Genomic DNA, 20,083 nt, shown 5'->3' with positions numbered 1-20,083 from the left:
CACAAATATGTGTATGTTTTTGTTGTGTTATGTGCCCCCCCCCCCACTCCAAATACTAAACTGGCCAGCCACTATTATTTCCCATCAATTACCAGCTGTAATAATTGTAAAGTTAAAATAATTGTAAATTGTAACACATATATGACAAAATACTATATTAAAAAGCACACAATTCAAACCTACACCTAATACCGAGTTAAACAGTCAGATAAATGTTTTAAGAAGAGATTTCAGGAGGTAACAAAAGCCTCATTAGCCTTCCCACAGGTGGCTACTTGCCTGTGGCCACAAACCAAACAGCTCAGCAGGCATGTAAATGTTTGTGCTGATAAGTCTGGCTGATAACAATGACTTCACGCATTCAAGCACTACGAGCCTCGCCCATCTAAATCACTGCCATTAAGCCGAAACTCTAACCAGTACTGGACTGTCACTGAAAAAAAAAAATAAAGGCGATACCTGAAGACGGACACAAAAAAAAAATATCCAAATGAAAAGAGTTATAATTTTCAGTGGCACTTTTTGCAATGTTTACATCAGCCTAAACTTAATGGCATCCAATGCCTCATTTGCAGTAGTATTAGTACATTCACTGTTATTCTACAAGTGATATTACATAACAGTTACAGTGGTTCTCAACCTTTTTTCCAGTAGCGTATCCCCAGTGGAAAGGCGTTTTTAGTGCATTTTGTGCCTTTGAGTACTCTCAGTGGTACTATAGTTCTCATCATTTCAGAACAGTTTTTTGTTCAAACAGAGATACTTCGGTACATGTAAGCACCACACAGAGAACCTCCAATGAAAATCCGAACCCGGATCATAACCACAACGTCACAATAATACCCACTATTTTTGTTCTTAATTAAAAAAAGCAACACAAAACTGTCATATAATCAATTTTATTATCATTATACAGTATATAGTGTGACATAAATCCAAATAAGCACACATATTGAGCAGACGTTATAAATCTAGCGTTATAAACACTGAAACTCTCTTTGCTGGTCAGTCATTAAACAACTCCTTTGTCAGAACGGGTTAGGAAAAAAAGGCTTATAGTAACTTGGATTATTTGATGCTATACATGGTCGGTACATGGGCAGTGCAAAAAGTTGTACACAGGGAATAAGGCAAAAAACATTCTAGAAAAACTACAAACGCCATTTAACGAGAAAAGTGTGCACAGTTTACTCTGACATAATCTAGGACAGTGATTCCCATCGCGGTGTGGACGGTTTTTATATTTAAATTCACTTAATTGGTCCAAAATACTTATTTATTTACTAGAAATAATGATATTATTTCTATTGACTAATATTGGTTGTAATTATACACTTGTATGTCTGTTGTGATGCACGATATGATATGAGCATTATTTTCTGTTATGCCTCCCCCAAGGGGCAGAATTTTTTTTGCCCCCCCCCCGTCCATTTATCTGTATGGTCCAGACTGAACTTGAAACTATAACCAGGAAAATGCAACACAATTGAGAGCATACAAGCGTACTCAATACTCAATAGTCAAATTCTATGTTGAGTACTATAAATGTGTACATGTTGGTAGGTCGATTTTGATTAAAAAAAAATGTCAAATACATTGCCTGGATGGGGGAAAAAAATCCCTTCAAGGACGTATTGTGTGGTCGTGGAAATCATTGCTTCTAAAATAGTGGTGCGGGACCCCCCTAGGGGGGGTCGTGGAAAGCAGGGAGGACTTATATTAGTGCAGATGTGCCAACATTTATGAAACTCAGCATGCAATCTGACTCTTAAATATACGTTTGTATGTTTCTCTGTTCTCCATTTAGTTGGTTTTAGTTTTATGTTCAGTCTGTACAGTACAAATAAATAAATATGTTTCTCGATAATGTTTAAAATCGAGAGGGCGAAAACATTTCTGCCCCCCAATGAGGGCAACTCTGCAACTGAGAACCACTTGCATGGTTGCATCATCTGAGGAGATGGTTGAAACTTCTAAAAATCGAATTAAAGGGGCCCTAACCTGCATTTCAGGGTCTTGGATCCTAGTGGGGAACTATAGTACATTTCTTACGGGGTAAATATTGCATTATTCTCCTTATTTGCTCAGATTTGGCAGCATCCTCCCAGACTTACTTTGCTGTGATTCACAGTAAAAATGTTACAAGTTGTAACTTGTATCATGAGAAGGTCCTGTTTACGAGTTTTAGGAGCGGCATAACAATTAAATACGGGATAACTCGATATGGCGCTGAATGCAACATTTTAAATGTATACATACAGTACATGGGAAAAGGAAGAAATGTAGGATAAGGCCCCTTAAGAAGTGTCCATCCCAAAAGTGGAAGTCCAGCAAGGGGACTTTAGGGGGGGGGGGGTAGTATGTGTATGCACCTTGGCTCAATAAAGGTTGGGAATCACTGTTCTAGACTATACAAGACCTATCCGAAAAAGCACATTGGTCCCAGTAGAGTTCTGTCACATTCATACCTTGGTCCTCTGAGGAAGTTTATCGGGGTTATAAATAACCCAAATATCAATAAACAGTCTTCCATGAATTGCGGTAAGGAATATAATGGCTACGAGTAATAATAATAAGTATAGGCAGCACAGGCTGTAAAGGTCAGGTCAGTCATCTGGGTCTTCTCTGCTCCATCCCGTTAGGCAAGAAGCCTGCAATGATAGGAACCGGCCATATGAGAGCAGCAACACTCCACACGATGATGACCAGAGTCATGAAACAAGCCACAAGTGTGGACTCGATGGGCTTCCTGTTCAGCCTCCAACTTTTGTCACCCTTCAGCTCGTCGAGGCTGAAATCCACGCAGCAGAAATTGACCTGATCCCCGCTCTGCTGGCCTCTCTGCCTGCCGGGGCCGAGCCTCCTGTAGCGGGAGAGCCCGCATCCCACGCACAGCCTCAACTCCTGCTGACCCCCGGTGGTGCCCAGGTGCTCGATGACGACGGGAGAGATGGCGCGGTTGAAGGACGCGGAGAAAAAAGCCCTTCCGTGGTTGTTGGTGGTGTAGATGAGGACATCGCACTGGAAGCCGAAGCTGCTGTCCCAGCGGGCCACCAGCGAGGCGGGCAGGAGTCTCTGGACGCTCACGTTGCACTGGGACAGCGTCTGCAGGGGGACGGTGTCCGGGGAGGCTTCGCTCCCTTCCACGGACCTCTTGGAGAGGCGCACGTCCACCTCCAGGTTGGCCAGGAACCTGTTGGAGGAGTTGATGGGCGGCAGGAGCAGGTCTTCGTCGCTCCAGCCCTGGCATCGCTGCACAAGTCCGGCCACCGCGGTGAGAGCCAGCAGGAGGGTCGGACACTTGTTCAGCATGGCCCGGGGCGGGTCTCTCCAGCTCGCATGGTGCGTGGGACGAACCGCTGGTGATTTTTTTTTTTATTTTTTAAACACGCAGCTCCTGATGGAGAGGTTCTTTCCTCTGTTCGACTGCTGCGAATGCAAACGTCCAACGGCTGTCACCCTCCTCCTCCTTCTCCTCCTCCTCCTCTTCCTCCTCCCTTTGGATTATTCTCCTCATCCAACTGTGTCCTGTGCGCCTGTGGCACTGTGTGTTGCCAACCCCACCCTCTCTCCCTCTCTCCCTCTCTACGCCGCTTAAAACACCAAAAGGATTATAAACTCCTAACATATGAAGTGGATCAAACAATCTTTACATAACTTATTGCATCATAATTGGACTCCCTGACCTCACTCTTATGGGAGCCGATGCAATACCAGTAAAACTGACGTATGGGTCTCATAAACATACAGCCATTATGATACATTTTCAGCATTAAAAGTAATAAAACTGATTTAATTTAGGTAAATACATGCTAAAAATTAAATTTTATGCATCATAAGGGACAAAGCTAATCTATCAATAATGTACTGTAGTGTTGAATTAATGGTCACATTTATTCATTCATTCATTTTCTACCGCTTTTTCCTCACAAGGGTCGCGAGGGATGCTGGAGCCTATCCCAGCTGTCTTCGGGTGAAAAGCGGGGTACACCCTGGACTGGTCGCCAGCCAATCACAGGGCACATATAGACAAACAACCATTCACACTCACATTCATACCTATGGACAATTTGGAGTCGCTAATTAACCTAGCATGTTTTTGGAATGAGGGAGAAAACCCACAGGGAGAACATGCAAACTCCACACAGAGATGGCCGAGGGTGGAATTGAACCCTGGTTTCCTAGCTGTGAGGTCTGCGCGCTAACCACTCGTCCGCCGTGCCGCCCTGAAGTTTCATTCATTCATTCATTTTCTACTGCTTAGTTTCATGAGGGTTGCAGGGGGTGCTGGAGCCTATCCCAGCTCTCTTCGGGCGAGAGGCGTTGTACACCCTGGACTGATTGCCAGCCAATCACAGGGCACATATAGACAAACAACCATTCACACTCACATTCATACCTATGGACAATTTGGAGTCGCTAATTAACCTAGCATGTTTTTTAGGAATAATCCCACCCTCTGGCATCTCTGTGTGGAGTTTGCATGTTCTCCCCGTGCATGCGTGGGTTTTCTTCAGGTACTCCGGTTTCCTCCGACATTCCAAAAACATGCTAGGTTAATTAGCGACTCCAAATTGTCCATAGGTATGAATGTGAGTGTGAATGGTTGTTTGTCTATATGTGCCCTGTGATTGGCTGGCCACCAGTCCAGGGTGTACCCCGCCTCTCACCCGAAGACAGCTGGGATAGGCTCCAGCACTCGTGGAGCGAGTTTTTTTTTAAAAACTGCCTTTTCCATGCAAACTCCACGCGGTTACATAATCGCCATTGCAAACCTGTGATCTGGATTAAAACCTGCTACCATTATAATGATAGCCTGTTGTTTACCTATACTGTATAAGAGGTACCAGTCAGAGTGTTTATGCGTATACTTTACTTCCTTGAGTGTGGCGCCAAACAGTGACAGTGAAATATTGCGAACGTCTGCCTCCGCTGAACATACTGTATTGTTCCTCATCAGTAGACTCCACTGTTCTCCCTCCTCCAGGGAGAGCACCATTTGGTTGCCGTGGTGATGAGTCCTGGCAGTGATCGGTGGTGTGACAGGCCACGGGAGACAAATCGGGGTTTCACCAGACTCTCGATGTGAGCGAAGAGCCGAACACTGTGGATATGAGAATGCGCAGACCTAATTCTTGCCTTCTAATTAAGTCGGAGCCTGCGTTTCAGACTAATGGGTGTCTGATCCTGCACAGAACGGCTGCCGGGCCAAGCCACACGCCACAATTGGTTTCCTGTCGAAAGAGCCACACTTTGAGCGGATGAATCTTTTATGCATTCTCCTTCGGCGCAAGAGACTTTATCTTAGCCCCATTTGTATTTTTTGTCACCAAACCAATTTACATTTTTATAGCATAATTAATGAACAAGAAAACCATTTACATGTTGCGCTGTTCCAAGATTACCGGGTCATATCCAAGATGTGAGACGTCTGAGCGTGCAGAACGGGAGCTAAGCTATAGCGCATGATTGTCTTCCAGCAAAAAAAAAAAAAAAGAGTGGAACATGCTGTCATAATGAAGGTGGAACAAGAGGACGAGGGCTTTCAGGTGCAAATTGGGGTCAAGGTGTCTTTCACTTCAACTGGCCCTCACATCACACACAGAAAGCCAGACCCCCTCTCGGCAAATTATACCATTTAAACATCACAAAGGCAAGCATTTCCTTCAAGTGCTTGCTTTGTCAACTGCAAAGACGAAAGAGAATAATCAATGTCTTTGTTTCTTCTGCTCCACGATCCAGTTCTGCCAATTGCTTATTGTCTTTTCTGACACATTTTGCATAATTATGAATAGAATGCTGCTATCTATTATCATTTATTCCTCCTTTTTCCACTGAGGAAAAACAGATGTGTTGTCCCACTTCAAACAAGCACAATAGCACAGAAGCTGCTATTGGTCAGTTTAAAGTTCAATCAAAATGTTCTCCAAAAATGTCAACCCAAACTTCAAACCGGCTGCACGGGGGACAAGTGGTGAGAGCACAGGCCTCACAGCTAGGAGACCCGAGTTCAATTCCACCTTCGGTGATCTCTGTGTGGAGAGATCTCTGTGTTCTCCTCGTGCATGTGTGTGTTTTTTCCGGGTACTCCGGTTTCCTCCCACATTCCAAAAACATTCATTCATTTTCTACTGCTTATACTCAGGATGGCAGGGGGTGCTGGAGCCTATCCCAGCTGTCTTCGGGCGAGAAGCGGGGTACACCCTGGGATGGCTCAAAATGCTCTGTTTTAAAAGGCGTGGTAAAACTGACCCTTTTGTGATGTCACAGCGGGGCGGACTTCCTTATTTGGTCGTGGCTGTAAGCTCTCTGCCCTCCCCCATGCTCTGCTGCTTTGTTTACGACACAAGCACAAGGCATTCATTCATTTTCTACTTATCTTCACGAGGGTCACGGGGGTGCTGGAGTCTATCCCAGCTGTCTTCGGGCGAGAGGTGATGTCAATCAGCCAATCAGTACTCGTCAGTTCCGGGGTCAAATTGTTTCAGACTGATCATAAAACATGTACAGTTCATCACAGCTAGCTGGTCCTGTTTTGTGACATTATTAGAGCCCTCTAGACATGAAATAGCACCCCTATAGTCACTTTTACACTTACAATATTACCCAATATAGTAGATATATATATATCAGCACATATAGACAAACAACCATTCACACTCACATTCATACCTATGGACAATTTGGAGTCGCCAATTAACCTAGCGTGTTTTTGGAATGTGGGAGGAAACCGGAGTACCCGGAGAAAATCCACACAGAGATGGCCGAGGGTGGAATTGAATTCTGGTTTTCTAGCTGCGAGGCATACATGCTAACCACTTGACCACCGTGCAGCCGATTTCAATAAAATTATCTTATATTTGACTTGTTTGTTAAGCTAGCTCTAGCCAGCACTGCTGTTTGTTTTGTTCAATAAAGTTTTTTTTAAAAAACTGGCTTTTCCTCTATGGGACAAGCACCTTCCATCTCATGCACGTCTGGCTGCTGACATTGTTAAAATTGTTTAAAATAACCAAAAAGTGCTTATGACTCAAAAGGACTCAAACATTTTAAGTCTATGACTTGTTTTTGACTTGACTTGGACTTGCATTTCTTTACCTTAGACGTGAAATTAAAGACTTTTAACACTAACTTGAGACTCTGCTGTCTATCCCATCATACTGAGTCTACCCTTGGTATCGATACGGTACTATTGATATTTGGGTCAATAAGCCCACAACCAATCCTCGGGTAGCAACGGAACGACTGTGTCACCCTGACCAGACCTGTATCTCTATTTCTGTCTTAGTTCCTTTCTTCACTTTAGTTTGATACTACCAGGTATCCCAGATGAAGTACTATAAATGACAAATGACCACAAGAAGTAAAATAGATATTTTTCCCAGAGTTCCTGACATGATGACAATCCTAAGTGAGTGTATTTTTAATCGATCTGCTAGAAGCAACTTCAGTAGTCTGTTAGAGCGAAAGACAAAGAAAGATCACAGTGACTGATAGATCTTGTTCCAGCTCCGCATCCGACCCCCCTCCCCACATATCATGTACACGGCCATGTTTCTCCTCCATGAGAACAGATAAGTGAAGGACACATGGAATAGGCTCTGGAAATAACATCACACTTATCAGGTTGGGGGAACATCGGTCTGGGGGGCCTTGCAGGAGACCCCGTCAAGCTTCTCATTGTTGCTTTTTGAGGAACCCGAGATGGAGTGAGATTGTTTCTCAGTGCTAACAACCAACACTGAACCACTTCCTGTTGATTGTGAAGTACACAGCCATCCATAAAAGGTCACCTTGGACAGGTAAAGACATGTAACCTCGCTACAAATGTGTTTTTTTCCCATAACGCACTGCTGCTCCAGCAGCTATGTACGGTCATTTGTCTTCTGGTTCTCTGCTAGCGAAACGTAATCGTCCCCTGAAACAGGCAGACATGGCCGCTTGGGTGATTACCAGTTTTTTGTCCTGGTGGGAACGGGGGAGGCGGATGTGGGTAGAAAAGGATGATTGGTTCCTTTCAAAATGGATTTGTTTGAAAAACAACCAACAATCTGCTGAGACCCAAAGGCAACATAGCAATTCAAAAATACACAACTTGAACCCAGAACACACACACACACACAAAGATTTTTAAATTGCAGAACTATTTTCAGCCATTCATTAGGGGAAAATGAAACAAACTAAAACATTGATACAAAGCGACTGTAGATTGGGGAAAAACTTTGCTCTGAAGCGATTCCATGTCTACTTTTTTTTGTTTTTAGCGAGCTGTTCCTTTATGGTTTTCCAGCAAGAAACTTGCCAATAGTGTAGACATTTGCTGACAGCATGAAGCCTCCACCTGCCCCTGCGTGTTATTTTTAGCATTTCCCCCTCATTTCCTCACACTAAAAACTTTTGTATAGATTTAAAAACAACAATTCAGATGCTTTATTGAGCTAGACTTATATACTTATACTTATATATACTTATATACTTGAATAAATACATTAACTTATTGTTCATCCAATCCAATTACATAGTAGACTTTCACACGTTAAGGGCTGCACGGTGGTCGAGTGGTTAGCGCGCAGGCCTCACAGCTAGGAAACCCGAGTTCAATTCCACCCTCGGCCATCTCTGTGTGGAGTTTGCATGTTCTATGCTAGGTTAATTGGCGACTCCAAATTTTCCATAGGTATGAATGTGAGTGTGAATGGTTGTTTGTCTATATGTGCCTTGTGATTGGCTGGCCACCAGTCCAGGGTGTACCCCGCCTCTCTCCCGAAGACAGCTGGGATAGGCTCCAGCACCCCCGTGACCCTCGTGAGCATAAGCGGTAGAGAATGAATGAACGAATATCTACTATATCGGGTAATATAGTAAGTGTAAAGGTGACTATAGGGGTGCTATTTCATGTCTAGAGGGCTCTAATAATATTACAAAACAGGACCAGCTAGCTGTGATGAACTGTACATGTTTTATGATCAGTCTGAAACAGTTTGACCCTGGAACTGACTAGTACTGATTGGCTGGCGACCAGTCCACGGTGTACCCTACCTCTCGCCCGAGGACAGCTGGGATAGGCTCCAGCACCCCCGTGACCCTCATGAGCATAAGCGGTAGAGAATGAATTAATGAATATCTACTATATTGAGTAATATAGTAAGTGTAAATGTGACTATAGGGGTGCTATTTCATGTCTAGAGGGCTCTAATAATTTTGCAAAACAGGACCAGCTAGCTGTGATGAACTGTACATGTTTTATGATCAGTCTGAAACAGTTTGACCCCGGAACTGACTAGTACTGATTGGCTGGCGACCAGTCCATGGTGTACCCTGCTTCTCGCCCGAAGACAGCTGGGATAGGCTCCAGCACCCCCTGCGACCCTCGTGAGGATAAGCGGTAGAGAATGAATTAATGAATATCTACTATATTGGGTAATATAGTAAGTGTAAATGTGACTATAGGGGTGCTATTTCATGTCTTGAGGGCTCTAGCAATGTTACAAAACAGGACCAATGATTTAAAGTTTTGTTGACTGTTTTTACAGTAAATGTTGCTTGAATCCCAAATCATATTGTATTTCTTTTCATCAAGTCGCTATTTTCAACAAATGCTAAACATAATTTAAAGCCGTCTGCAGTCCTCAATCAGATACTGATCCAATGAGGAAGAACGTCTCAGATTTATTAATCCGGAGGCCTCTTATCTGTCTCCTGGCAGAGCTTTGTGTGGAGACTTAGCGCTTCCACTGTGGCAGAAACCCATTTCCTCTCACCCCCCCCCCCCCGCCCCCCCTCCTCCATCCACATCCTGCTCTGCCCTGAGCAAAAGTGCCCACTTGTCTCTGATGTACGACCGCGGGGCCACAGTGAAGCCTCGTGTTTATCTGCCTGACGTCAAGACTGCCGGTCCCATGCTTTCCTTTCCCTCCGCGTCAGATCAAAGATTGGCTTCCTCCTCTCGGTGATGAAGATGGGTGTGAGAGGAGATGATCTCTCCGCCAACAGTCTCTCCATAGTGACATCAATAAAATGTTCTTCCTCACATGGTAACTCTCTGGAGGATGCACATCCTGCTTTCGCTGTATATGAATAATTTCTCTCATGATCAACTTCTACATAGAATTAGAGCTGACCTAATTCACTTAGATTTCATTTCAAATCATTTATCAAAGAAGAATTGATCCTGAGTAGCAGCATTACCTTGCTAAATGGTTCAAGAATATGTGCATTTAAAAAAAAACATAAAATCATTCCACAGTCAACCTGACCTGATGTGCCAATCACCAGTTTTTCAAACAATGACAATAAAATAGCAGCATTTTGTTGCAGGCTAACATATAAATGCCATCCCACAAAGAGTCGCCTCATTTTTCTGCGTCAAGAAATATATAAGGAAATAGCTGGGATGCTGTTACCTTTACAATAGCCACCAATTCTACTACAAAAAGTTCTCATTTTACGTAATACAGCTCTTAATACTTAATAAACTTTCTTTCTGCGTAAAAGAGGCGTGAGCAGCACGGTGGATGATCAAAATTACAGTAGTCGGGGTTGTTTCAAATGTCACGGTAAGTTTTACATACACAGTTTTATGTAATGAGTAAATAAATCCATGCTTACGTAGTGTAGCGCCGCCATTTTGAAATATTTTTTTTCTGAGCTGCAATACATATATGAATATACTATAAGGCCAGTAAGAATAGTTACAATGAACACTTGGATCTAGTGGCAGGGGTGGACACACTTGTCGGGTGCATCTGTACAAGAACCGTGCAATAAACTGTGCAATAACCATGCGATAAACAAGTGCAATAGCCACACAATAAATATGTGGCTTGATCAACGTTAACACAGCTATAGATTTGTAGATTATTATTATTATTATTATTATTATTATTATTATTATTATTATTATTATTATTATTATTATTATTATTATTATTATTATTATTATTATGTCAAGGACATTATTATATGTCCTGACCGTCAGCACTTGCGGCAGAGAGAAACTTGTTGCCTGTGCCTAAAATAATAATAATAATAATAATATAATAAATATAATAATAATATTATTATTATTATTAGTAGTAGTAGTAGTTTCTCTCTGCCGCAAGTGCTGACGGACAGGCCCCTCAGTAAAAAATCTATGACGTCATCGACCAATTTGCATATGATGTAACTGATGTTGTGTTGGGGAAAAAGCACCATTACGCAGGGGGGGACAAAAAATGCCTTAGAAGTAGAAACGCCTTTAAAACACAACCATATAGCAAAAGCCACCTGTTTTAACTTTTACCCGATTTACGGCCCCGCTGACTTCTCCTTTTCAGGCTTTCAGACTACGTCATTCACTACCTCCGCTCAATAAAGTTACATTCAAAACAAGATGGCGGCGCTCATGGTACAGCCGTGCTCTTTGAAAACCGGTCATTCGCAGCTAAATTAAACGCTGCAAACCTTATATACAGTATGGAATTTTTACGGTGACACAGCCAGCGATGTGGATATAAAACAAACAAGGTAAAAAGCGACTCGTTGTTTATTTATACTTCGGAAAGCAGCCCGAAAGACTCAGCTGTCAAGAAACAAGTACTTACTATTGCAGTAAAATGACAACACCTAGCTTAACAAGCACAATGGTAGGTGTATATTGGTTGTTTAAGGCGGGAATTTCTTCTAGCGTTGTGTTTTTATACACACCGGAACCTCTCCTCTTTACAAATGCTTGTTTTGCTTTGACAATACAATGTCAGATATGTATATTTTTTATTATTTGGTTGCGCTGGTGTAGAACTGCCAATATTAGACATATTAATATTAGACACAGTCTAATATTAGAGGCCATTTTGCTATATCAATACAAGGCTTTGCATCAAGCCAAGATGGATTCAAAAGATTCTCCCTGCTTGAATGCTGAATGCCATTTTCTAGGTCAAGCATGAGTGTATTATGATTGTAGAAGTGTACATAACACAGCCTTCTTCTCCTGCCTGTTTGTGTGAGTTTACATAAGTTTACAGTCATTTCTTATCGGGAGATGCTTAAATGGTTGAGGCCAGCCGTCACCATAGAAACAGTTTCTCAGTCTCTCGCTTGAGCCCACTCTCACGCTGTCAAGACTTCCAGACAAGGTCTTGCAGGAAGTAGCCTTGACCAGTCGAGCTGTCACATTCTTGTTGAAAAGAATCCCCATTTATTTTGTATTTTGTGTATATATATATATATATATATATATATATGAGCTGGACTTTTTCAGTTTTGACACACAGGAGACAAGCTTGGGGCGGCACGGCGGACTAGTGGTTAGCATGCAGACCTCACAGCTATGAGACCAGGGTTCAATCCCACCCTCGGCCATCTCTGTGTGGAGTTTGCATGTTCTCCCCGTGCATGCGTGGGTTTTTTTCCGGGTACTCCGGTTTCCTCCCACATTCCAAAAACATGCTAGGTTAACTGGCGACTCCAAATTGTCCATAGGTATGAATGTGAGTGTGAATGGTTGTTTGTCTATATGTGCCCTGTGATTGGCTGGCCAACAAGTACTCTTGAGCATAAGCGGTAGAGAATGAATTAATGAATATCTACTATATTGAGTAATAAGTAAGTGTAAAGATGACTATAGGGGTGCTATTTCAGTCTAGAGGGCTCTAATAATATTACAAAACAGGACCAGCTAGCTGTGATGAACTGTACATGTTTTATGATCAGTCTGAAACAGTTTGACCCCGGAACTGACTAATACTGATTGTCTGGCCACCAGTCCAGGGTGTACCCTGCCGCTCGCCCCAAGACAGCTGGGATAGGCTCCAGCACGCCCGTGACCCCCGTGAGCAGAAGCGGTAGAGAATGAATGAAGGAATATCTACTATATTGGGTAATAAGTAAGTGTAAAGGTGACTATAGGGATGCTATTTCATGTCTAGAGGACTCTAATAATATTACAAAACAGGACCAGCTAGCTGTGATGAACTGTACATGTTTTATGATCAGTCTGAAACAGTTTGACCCCGGAACTGACTAGTACTGATTGGCTGCCCACCAGTCCCACCAGACAGCTGGGATAGGCTCCAGCACCCCCTGCGACTCTTGTGAGGAAAAGTGGTAGAAAATGAATGAATGAATGAATGGAGACAAGCTTTTCATTGAATTCTGCACGACTTCCAAGAATCACTGATTACTGACCTCATTCCCATTTTTATCTGTTGTCTGCTTGCGGACATTATCGGCTCCCATAAAGGTCTCGCTGTCAGATACCCAGCGGCATCAGCATGGCGTTAATACTCTGAGTGAGTCACATTAGCAGTCGCAGGGGCGGAGGCTGGCTGACGTTTCTTGCATCTGTCCTACCAGACTTCATGTTTCAAAGTAGTTACAAAGCACTGAGCTGCAAAATATTGTGTCAGCCTCGCTACCTCCACATGGACTATGATGGATCTGAATTTTTTTTTTTTTTTTTTGTGAGTGACAGCGTGCACAGAACATGGTCTGTGAAATCGCAGCCGGAGCTGTCACTCTGTTCCTGACAGCATGCACAAGCGCGGCTCAGTCATGTGGATCCAAAGTGTAAAGCGTTCCAACTGATCACACAATGTTGTGATGAAGGCGTTATCCAGACTGACCCTTTTTTGCAGCATAGTTAGTGAGTGAAGTGTACTTTTTTTTTAGTTATTTCACCATATCTCTAACCAATAAGTTAAATACTTATGGTAATATAGAGGTTTGGTCCAGAACAAATTTTGCTTTATTAATTTTTCAGACATTTTTTGCCACTTTATGTTGTATATCTTTACTGTGAGAGTTCATATAATCATCTTTTATGACCCTGAGACATTTATTTTCATTTACCGTGTTTGTCAAAGATGACAAATGACCCAGGGTGTCACACGTCCAAGTCGCAAGTGTGATGTCTCTGTAAAAAAAAAAAAAAAAGCACCATATTTTCTGGACTATAAGTCTCACAAGGCCCAAAATGCATAATTACGTAGAAAAAAACATGTATAAGTCGCATGCGGGTAATTAATTTTCCAAACTACTTGACCAAAATAGACATTACGTCATCTTGGAAGGCAAGTTCTAACAATAAAAGAATAGAGAACAGGCTGAATAGATGTAAGATATGCTAACACAATGGTTATTCAGATACACAAAAAATAAACATGAACAGAAAAGGTGTCCAGTGTTTATGTAACATAAACAGATTTTTCATTAATAAGTCGCAGGAACAGCCAACCTATGAAAAAAAGTGCGACTTATAATTCGGAAAATACGGTATTTACTTTTTGTGAGTTCCCAATATTTATTTTTCCAACACTCAAATTTAAAAACTGTCTCCTACAGCTGTATTAAAAACTTTAAAAATGGTCTTTCAAAGGTACACTCATTATAAATTAAATTTGGAAACTGTGATTAATTATGAGTTAACTCAGGATAACTGTGATTAATCATGATTAAATATTTAAATCTTTAGACATGGTGTGTTTTTTGCAGGCTATTCTTGCAAAATCAATTTGCTTGCAGTATAAAAGTGACTTGAGAGCTAAAAACGCGTCCGAGTTTAAGATCGATTGGGAAACCTTTAACCTTTAACCTTGACGCCACTGTCAATGAATGCTGTGTCTGTGTTTTCACTCAGCGAATCATGCAGGTGTGGATAAGACGCCTGGTGGTGCATTGTCAGGGTGTCGCCCGGTGTTCTCGCCCAAACAGGACCGCTCTCCCGAAGTCGGTCCCCGTCCAGCTGACCCGCACTTTGTTCAGCGAGAGCGGCGTGTGGGAGAAAGACTATCGTACGGAGACCCGACGCAGAGTGGAGGAATGGTGGCACCCGCGGATCATGGCGCAGTGGCGCAAGAGCACACTTGAGGACGTAAGGTCGCCCACACTGATTTAGTTTCCGATCTGATACTGAGGCTATGTTCACACTACAGGTCAATTCCGATTTATTTGTCCATATTTGACCTGTAACTGATTTTTTCAGTATGTGTGAACGGCACAATTCAGATTTTTTTCATGGTATGTGGATATAAATCTGATATGTATGTGATGCGACTGCAGTATGAACGCTCAGGTCGCATATATTCGACCTATACGTCATGGAGAGGCATGTATCGCCGTGCTAACAGACACTTGAAAAGTTACTCAATGATGATTTATTGTGAAGAATTAGGATAAAGAGTACTCACCGATGTAGGCAAAGTTCTTCTCATCCGAATTATTATTGAAAAAGGGGTTAGCGAAACAGCTCTTGTCATGTCTCAAGTTGTGTCCAAAATTTTTACCCTCTTTCTTCTTAATCTCCTACACGGAATCATTTTGTTGAGCTAATATTGGCTCCTGTTGCACAAAAAGCTTGAAATTGCTAGAAACGGTTAAGGAAAGCACGCTAGTAACGAGTCCGTGGATACTGAAATATCGATACTTTGATACCACCTCCTTCATGCTCGATTCTGAAAACAAAATATTGATACGTTAGCTATATGATTCTGTAATTTGTCTTTTCTTAGCATGGTTACATCGTATTCCGTATGTTATGATGTGAACTACTTTTTCAAAATTGAACATGTTAGGTGAATTTGCACGTAGAATCCAAATCTGTATCGCCGATACCATACAAATTTTTTACCCAGTATCGGCTCGGAAAAAAAAAGTCAATGGCATCACACATCACTAGCAATATTTACTTCTGTAAACACACGGAAATGTAAGCGATGTTGTGCTTTTTCGCATGCACATCACTTTTCAGACGCTTTGCATTCAAATTAGCCTGTTGGATTTGTGTAGTAATGTGAACAAGCATATTAAAAAAAAAAATTGGATTTCAACAAAAAAATTTGAATTGTCCGTCGTAGCCTGAGAGAAATTTAGGTGGGTTTCGGATTTGACACAAATTCACACGATTAAAAAATTGTATACAAGCACAGTAATTACAGGACAATCATTATCTGAAATGACTGATGTTTCCAAAGTATTGATATTTTGATTTGAGAGTCGATTTTAGAGCACGCAGAGCTGGTATCGGTATTTCAGTATGGATCCGCGCATCACGATTGCACTCATTAGCAAGGTTATATGAAGTGTAAAGTCTGCATTCAGGTTTCCAGTTATCACCTTGGCCTGTTTGCACCGCTGTCGTCATGCAATGCCGAGGTATTGATCAGTAAACAATAAGAGCATGTGATGGAACACTTTATTTAGGGTGCGGCATGCTGTTCAAACCCGTTCCTTGTTGTGTGTTTGTACGTGTAGTCAATGCGACAATTGAACCAAAACACAATTGCAGGAATTTGTGAAATGTACACAAGTTCATGTACTGCAGTAACAGTACTACATGACGGAAAAAAAAACAAAAAAAATCCCACATATACATTTCAGTCCACTGAAGAGTTTATCTTAAAATGACTTGATTAATAGATAATTTGTCATGCAGCCAAATGATGCTCCGCTATTACTGTGAGCTCTGGCTGATTATACGTCCTAATGGTCTGATGGTGCGGCTGACAGTGATGAAGTGCGCTCGTGACAGCTCTGCTCCTAATTAATTTATTGAAAAATTTATGGCTCAGGTTTCCTGTAATCACGTATAGCTTGATGTATCAGGCAGTTGCTTTGTTGCCATGGTAACAGTGTCGCTACTGTATCCCAACTGTATCCCGGTGCTGCGAGTGCTCAGATGCAGCATGTTTGCACCTCATACGGAAATGTGCTACAAGTTATTGCTCTTTCTGTGTATCTGCTGAGTTAATTACTATTAATTAATTACATTCACGGAGAACGGAGTTTTTGCTGAAATATTTCCACTGTCTGTTGTTATTGCAGAGTCAGACCGGGAAAAAGTTCTATGTTCTCTCCATGTTCCCGTACCCATCCGGACGATTGCACATGGGCCACGTGCGGGTTTACACCATCAGTGATGTCATCGGCCACTTTCAGAGAATGAGAGGCTATCAGGTTTGTCAGTTGCCTTTTATCGTCTCGCACCGCAATCACTCTATCCCAGAAACAATACACGCTTTTTGCTTATTGCATTTTCAATTAATGTGTTTGAGTGGCGTTTTTTCGGGCGTCCAAATAGGGCGGACGTCACTGATTTTTTTTTTTTTGTTTAATTATTAATTTTTTTTAATTTTTTATTTAAGATAAGATAAATAGTGCCTTTATTCGTCCCTCAGTGGGGAAATTTTGACACACAGTTTGACCCCGGAACTGACTAATACTGATTGTCTGGCCACCAGTCCAGGGTGTACCCCGCCTCTCGCCCGAAGACAGCTGGGATAGGCTCCAGCAACCCCCGTGACCCTCGTGAGCATAAGCGGTAGAGAATGAATGAATGAATATCTACTATATTGGGTAATAAGTTAGTGTAAAGGTGACTATAGGGGTGCTATTTCATGTCTGGAGGGCTTTAATAATGTTACAAAACAGGACCAGCTCGCTGTGATGAACTGTACATGTTTTATGATCAGTCTGAAACAGTTTGACCCCGGAACTGACTAGTACTGATTGGCTGGCGACCATTCCAGGGTGTACCTCGCCTCTTGCCCGAAGACAGCTGGGATAGGCTCCAGCAGCCCCTGTGACCCTCGTGAGCATAAGCGGTAGAGAATGAATGAATGAATATCTACTATGTTGGGTAATAAGCAAGTGTAAAGGTGACTATAGGGGTGCTATTTCATGTCTGGAGGGCTCTAATAATGTTATAAAACAGGACCAGCTAGCTGTGATGAACTGTACATGTTTTATGATCAGTCTGAAACAGTTTGACCCCGGAACTGACTAGTACTGATTGGCTGGCGACCAGTCCACGGTGTACCTCGCCTCTCGCCCGAAGACAGCTGGGATAGGCTCCAGCACCCCCGTGACCCTCGTGAGCATAAGCGGTAGAGAATGAATGAATGAATATCTACTATATTGGGTAATAAGCAAGTGTAAAGGTGACTATAGGGGTGCTATTTCATGTCTGGAGGGCTTTAATAATGTTACAAAACAGGACCAGCTCGCTGTGATGAACTGTACATGTTTTATGATCAGTCTGAAACAGTTTGACCCCGGAACTGACTAGTACTGATTGGCTGGCGACCAGTCCAGGGTGTACCTCGCCTCTCGCCCGAAGACAGCTGGGATAGGCTCCGGCAGCCCCTGTGACCCTCGTGAGCATAAGCGGTAGAGAATGAATGAATGAATATCTACTATGTTGGGTAATAAGCAAGTGTAAAGGTGACTATAGGGGTGCTATTTCATGTCTGGAGGGCTCTAATAATGTTACAAAACAGGCCCAGCTAGCTGTGATGAACTGTACATGTTTTATGATCAGTCTGAAACAGTTTGACCCCGGAACTGACTAGTACTGATTGGCTGGCGACCAGTCCAGGGTGTACCTCGCCTCTCGCCCGAAGACAGCTGGGATAGGCTCCGGCACCCCCCGTGACCCTCGTGAGCATAAGCGGTAGAGAATGAATGAATGAATGAATATCTACTATATTGGGTAATAAGTTAGTGTAAAGGTGACTATAGGGGAGCTATTTCATGTCTAGAGGGCTCTAATAATGTTACAAAACAGGACCAGCTCGCTGTGATGAACTGTACATGTTTTATGATCAGTCTGAAACAGTTTGACCCCGGAACTGACTAGTACTGATTGGCTGGCGACCATTCCAGGGTGTACCGAAGACAGCTGGGATAGGCTCCAGCACCCCCGTGACCCTCGTGAGCATAAGCGGTAGAGAATTAATGAATGAATATCTACTATATTGGGTAATATAGTAAGTGTAAAGGTGACTATAGGGGTGCTATTTCATGTGTGGTAGAAAATGAATGAATGAATGATTTGGGAGCCTAGCATTTGTTTGGATTGCACAACTGTAATTTTGCTTTTGTGCTCTTCAGAAAATTACAAACTAAAATGTCAGGCTCGTAAGCAAGCAATTATTTTCCCCATCGCAGCACCGCCCATGATGGTGTAGTTAAGGTAAACGTAAAATCCATATTCTCGATTCGCGAGCACCCTGTTGGGTTATTGAGTCCATTCTGTTAGAAATGACACACAGCAGTCGATGGTCACACACTCTTGTTTGTTTCCACTAAGCTGGTGGTTGTAACTCACGTGTGATTTCACGCCGCTGGAGTCGCAGCATCCGCCGACACCTTGATGACAACCTGCGTTCAGTTCTTCTCCTGTACCCCCCCGGTTTGTCTCACATGGCGCATAACAAGCCCCTTTGCATGTGTTTTCCCTGGTGGATTTTAGACTGTGGGCTGTCACCTTTTGGAGAGAAAAAAAACCCTCTGGCTTCTCTCTACAAGGGAAGAAGGTTTCACATGATTGGCAACCTATTTCCTGCACAGGAGTATACTTTCTCTCTCTGCATCTGTCAGGAAAGTGAACATGATTCTGCTGTATGCACACACACACACACACACACACAGTCTACCCCGGTTAATTAATGAGGGTACACTCGGTAGACGGTCACGCGCTGCTGCTATTTCCAGCTTGTGTGGAGCAGTTCCTGTGTGCACGCTTGTGGTCCACTATTTTTTTTTTCCACTCAGATGAAATATACACTCTTGATCAAAATTTTAAGAGCAGTTGAAAAATTGCAGGGCGGCACGGTGGACTAGTGGTTAGCGCGCAGACCTCACAGCTAGGAGACCAGAGTTCAATTCCAATTCCACCCTCGGCCATCTCTGTATGGAGTTTGCATGTTCCGGTTTCCTCCCACATTCCAAAAACATGCTAGCTTAATTAGCGACTCCAAATTGTCCATAGGTATGAATGTGAGTGTGAATGGTTGTTTGTCTATATGTGCCCTGTGATTGGCTGCATGGCCACCAGTCCAGGGTGTACCCCGCCTCTCGCCCGAAGACAGCTGGGATAGGCTCCAGCACCCCCGCGACCCTCGTGAGGAAAAGCGGTAGAAAATGAATGAATGAATGAATGAAAAATTGCAGGGCGGCACGGCGGTCTAGTGGTTAGCGTGCAGACCTCACAGCTAGGAGACCAAGGTTCAATTCCAATTCCACCCTCGGCCATCTCTGTGTGGAGTTTGCATGTTCTCCCCGTGCATGCGTGGGTTTTCTTCCGGGTACTCCAGTTTCCTCC

The 20,083-nt window shown here is 42.9% G+C and overlaps 2 protein-coding genes across 2 annotated transcripts in view; one reads left to right on the top strand and one right to left on the bottom strand.

The window, feature by feature from the left end:
• Positions 1-883: 883 nt before the first annotated feature.
• On the bottom strand, positions 884-3,557 carry tmem158 (transmembrane protein 158). The gene has a single exon (XM_058084571.2). The coding sequence runs from the start codon at positions 3,310-3,312 to the stop codon at positions 2,611-2,613; it is 702 nt and encodes a 233-aa protein (XP_057940554.1). The 5' UTR covers positions 3,313-3,557; the 3' UTR covers positions 884-2,610.
• Positions 3,558-11,338: 7,781 nt separating this feature from the next.
• Positions 11,339-20,083, top strand: part of lars2 (leucyl-tRNA synthetase 2, mitochondrial) — a 48,803-nt gene continuing 40,058 nt past the window's right edge. Inside the window, exons 1-3 of the mRNA XM_058084547.2 lie at positions 11,339-11,508; positions 14,621-14,854; positions 16,804-16,935. Of these exons, the coding sequence (XP_057940530.2) occupies positions 14,627-14,854; positions 16,804-16,935 (360 nt within the window). The 5' untranslated portion in view covers positions 11,339-11,508; positions 14,621-14,626. The remainder of the gene's footprint in view (positions 11,509-14,620; positions 14,855-16,803; positions 16,936-20,083) is intronic.

Source organism: Doryrhamphus excisus, linkage group LG17, assembly GCF_037039965.1.
Source record: "Doryrhamphus excisus strain RoL-2023G ecotype Guam linkage group LG17, RoL_Dexc_Guam_v1.1, whole genome shotgun sequence".
NCBI lineage: Eukaryota > Metazoa > Chordata > Actinopteri > Syngnathiformes > Syngnathidae > Doryrhamphus > Doryrhamphus excisus.
This window is presented reverse-complemented; position numbering and strand designations above follow the sequence as displayed.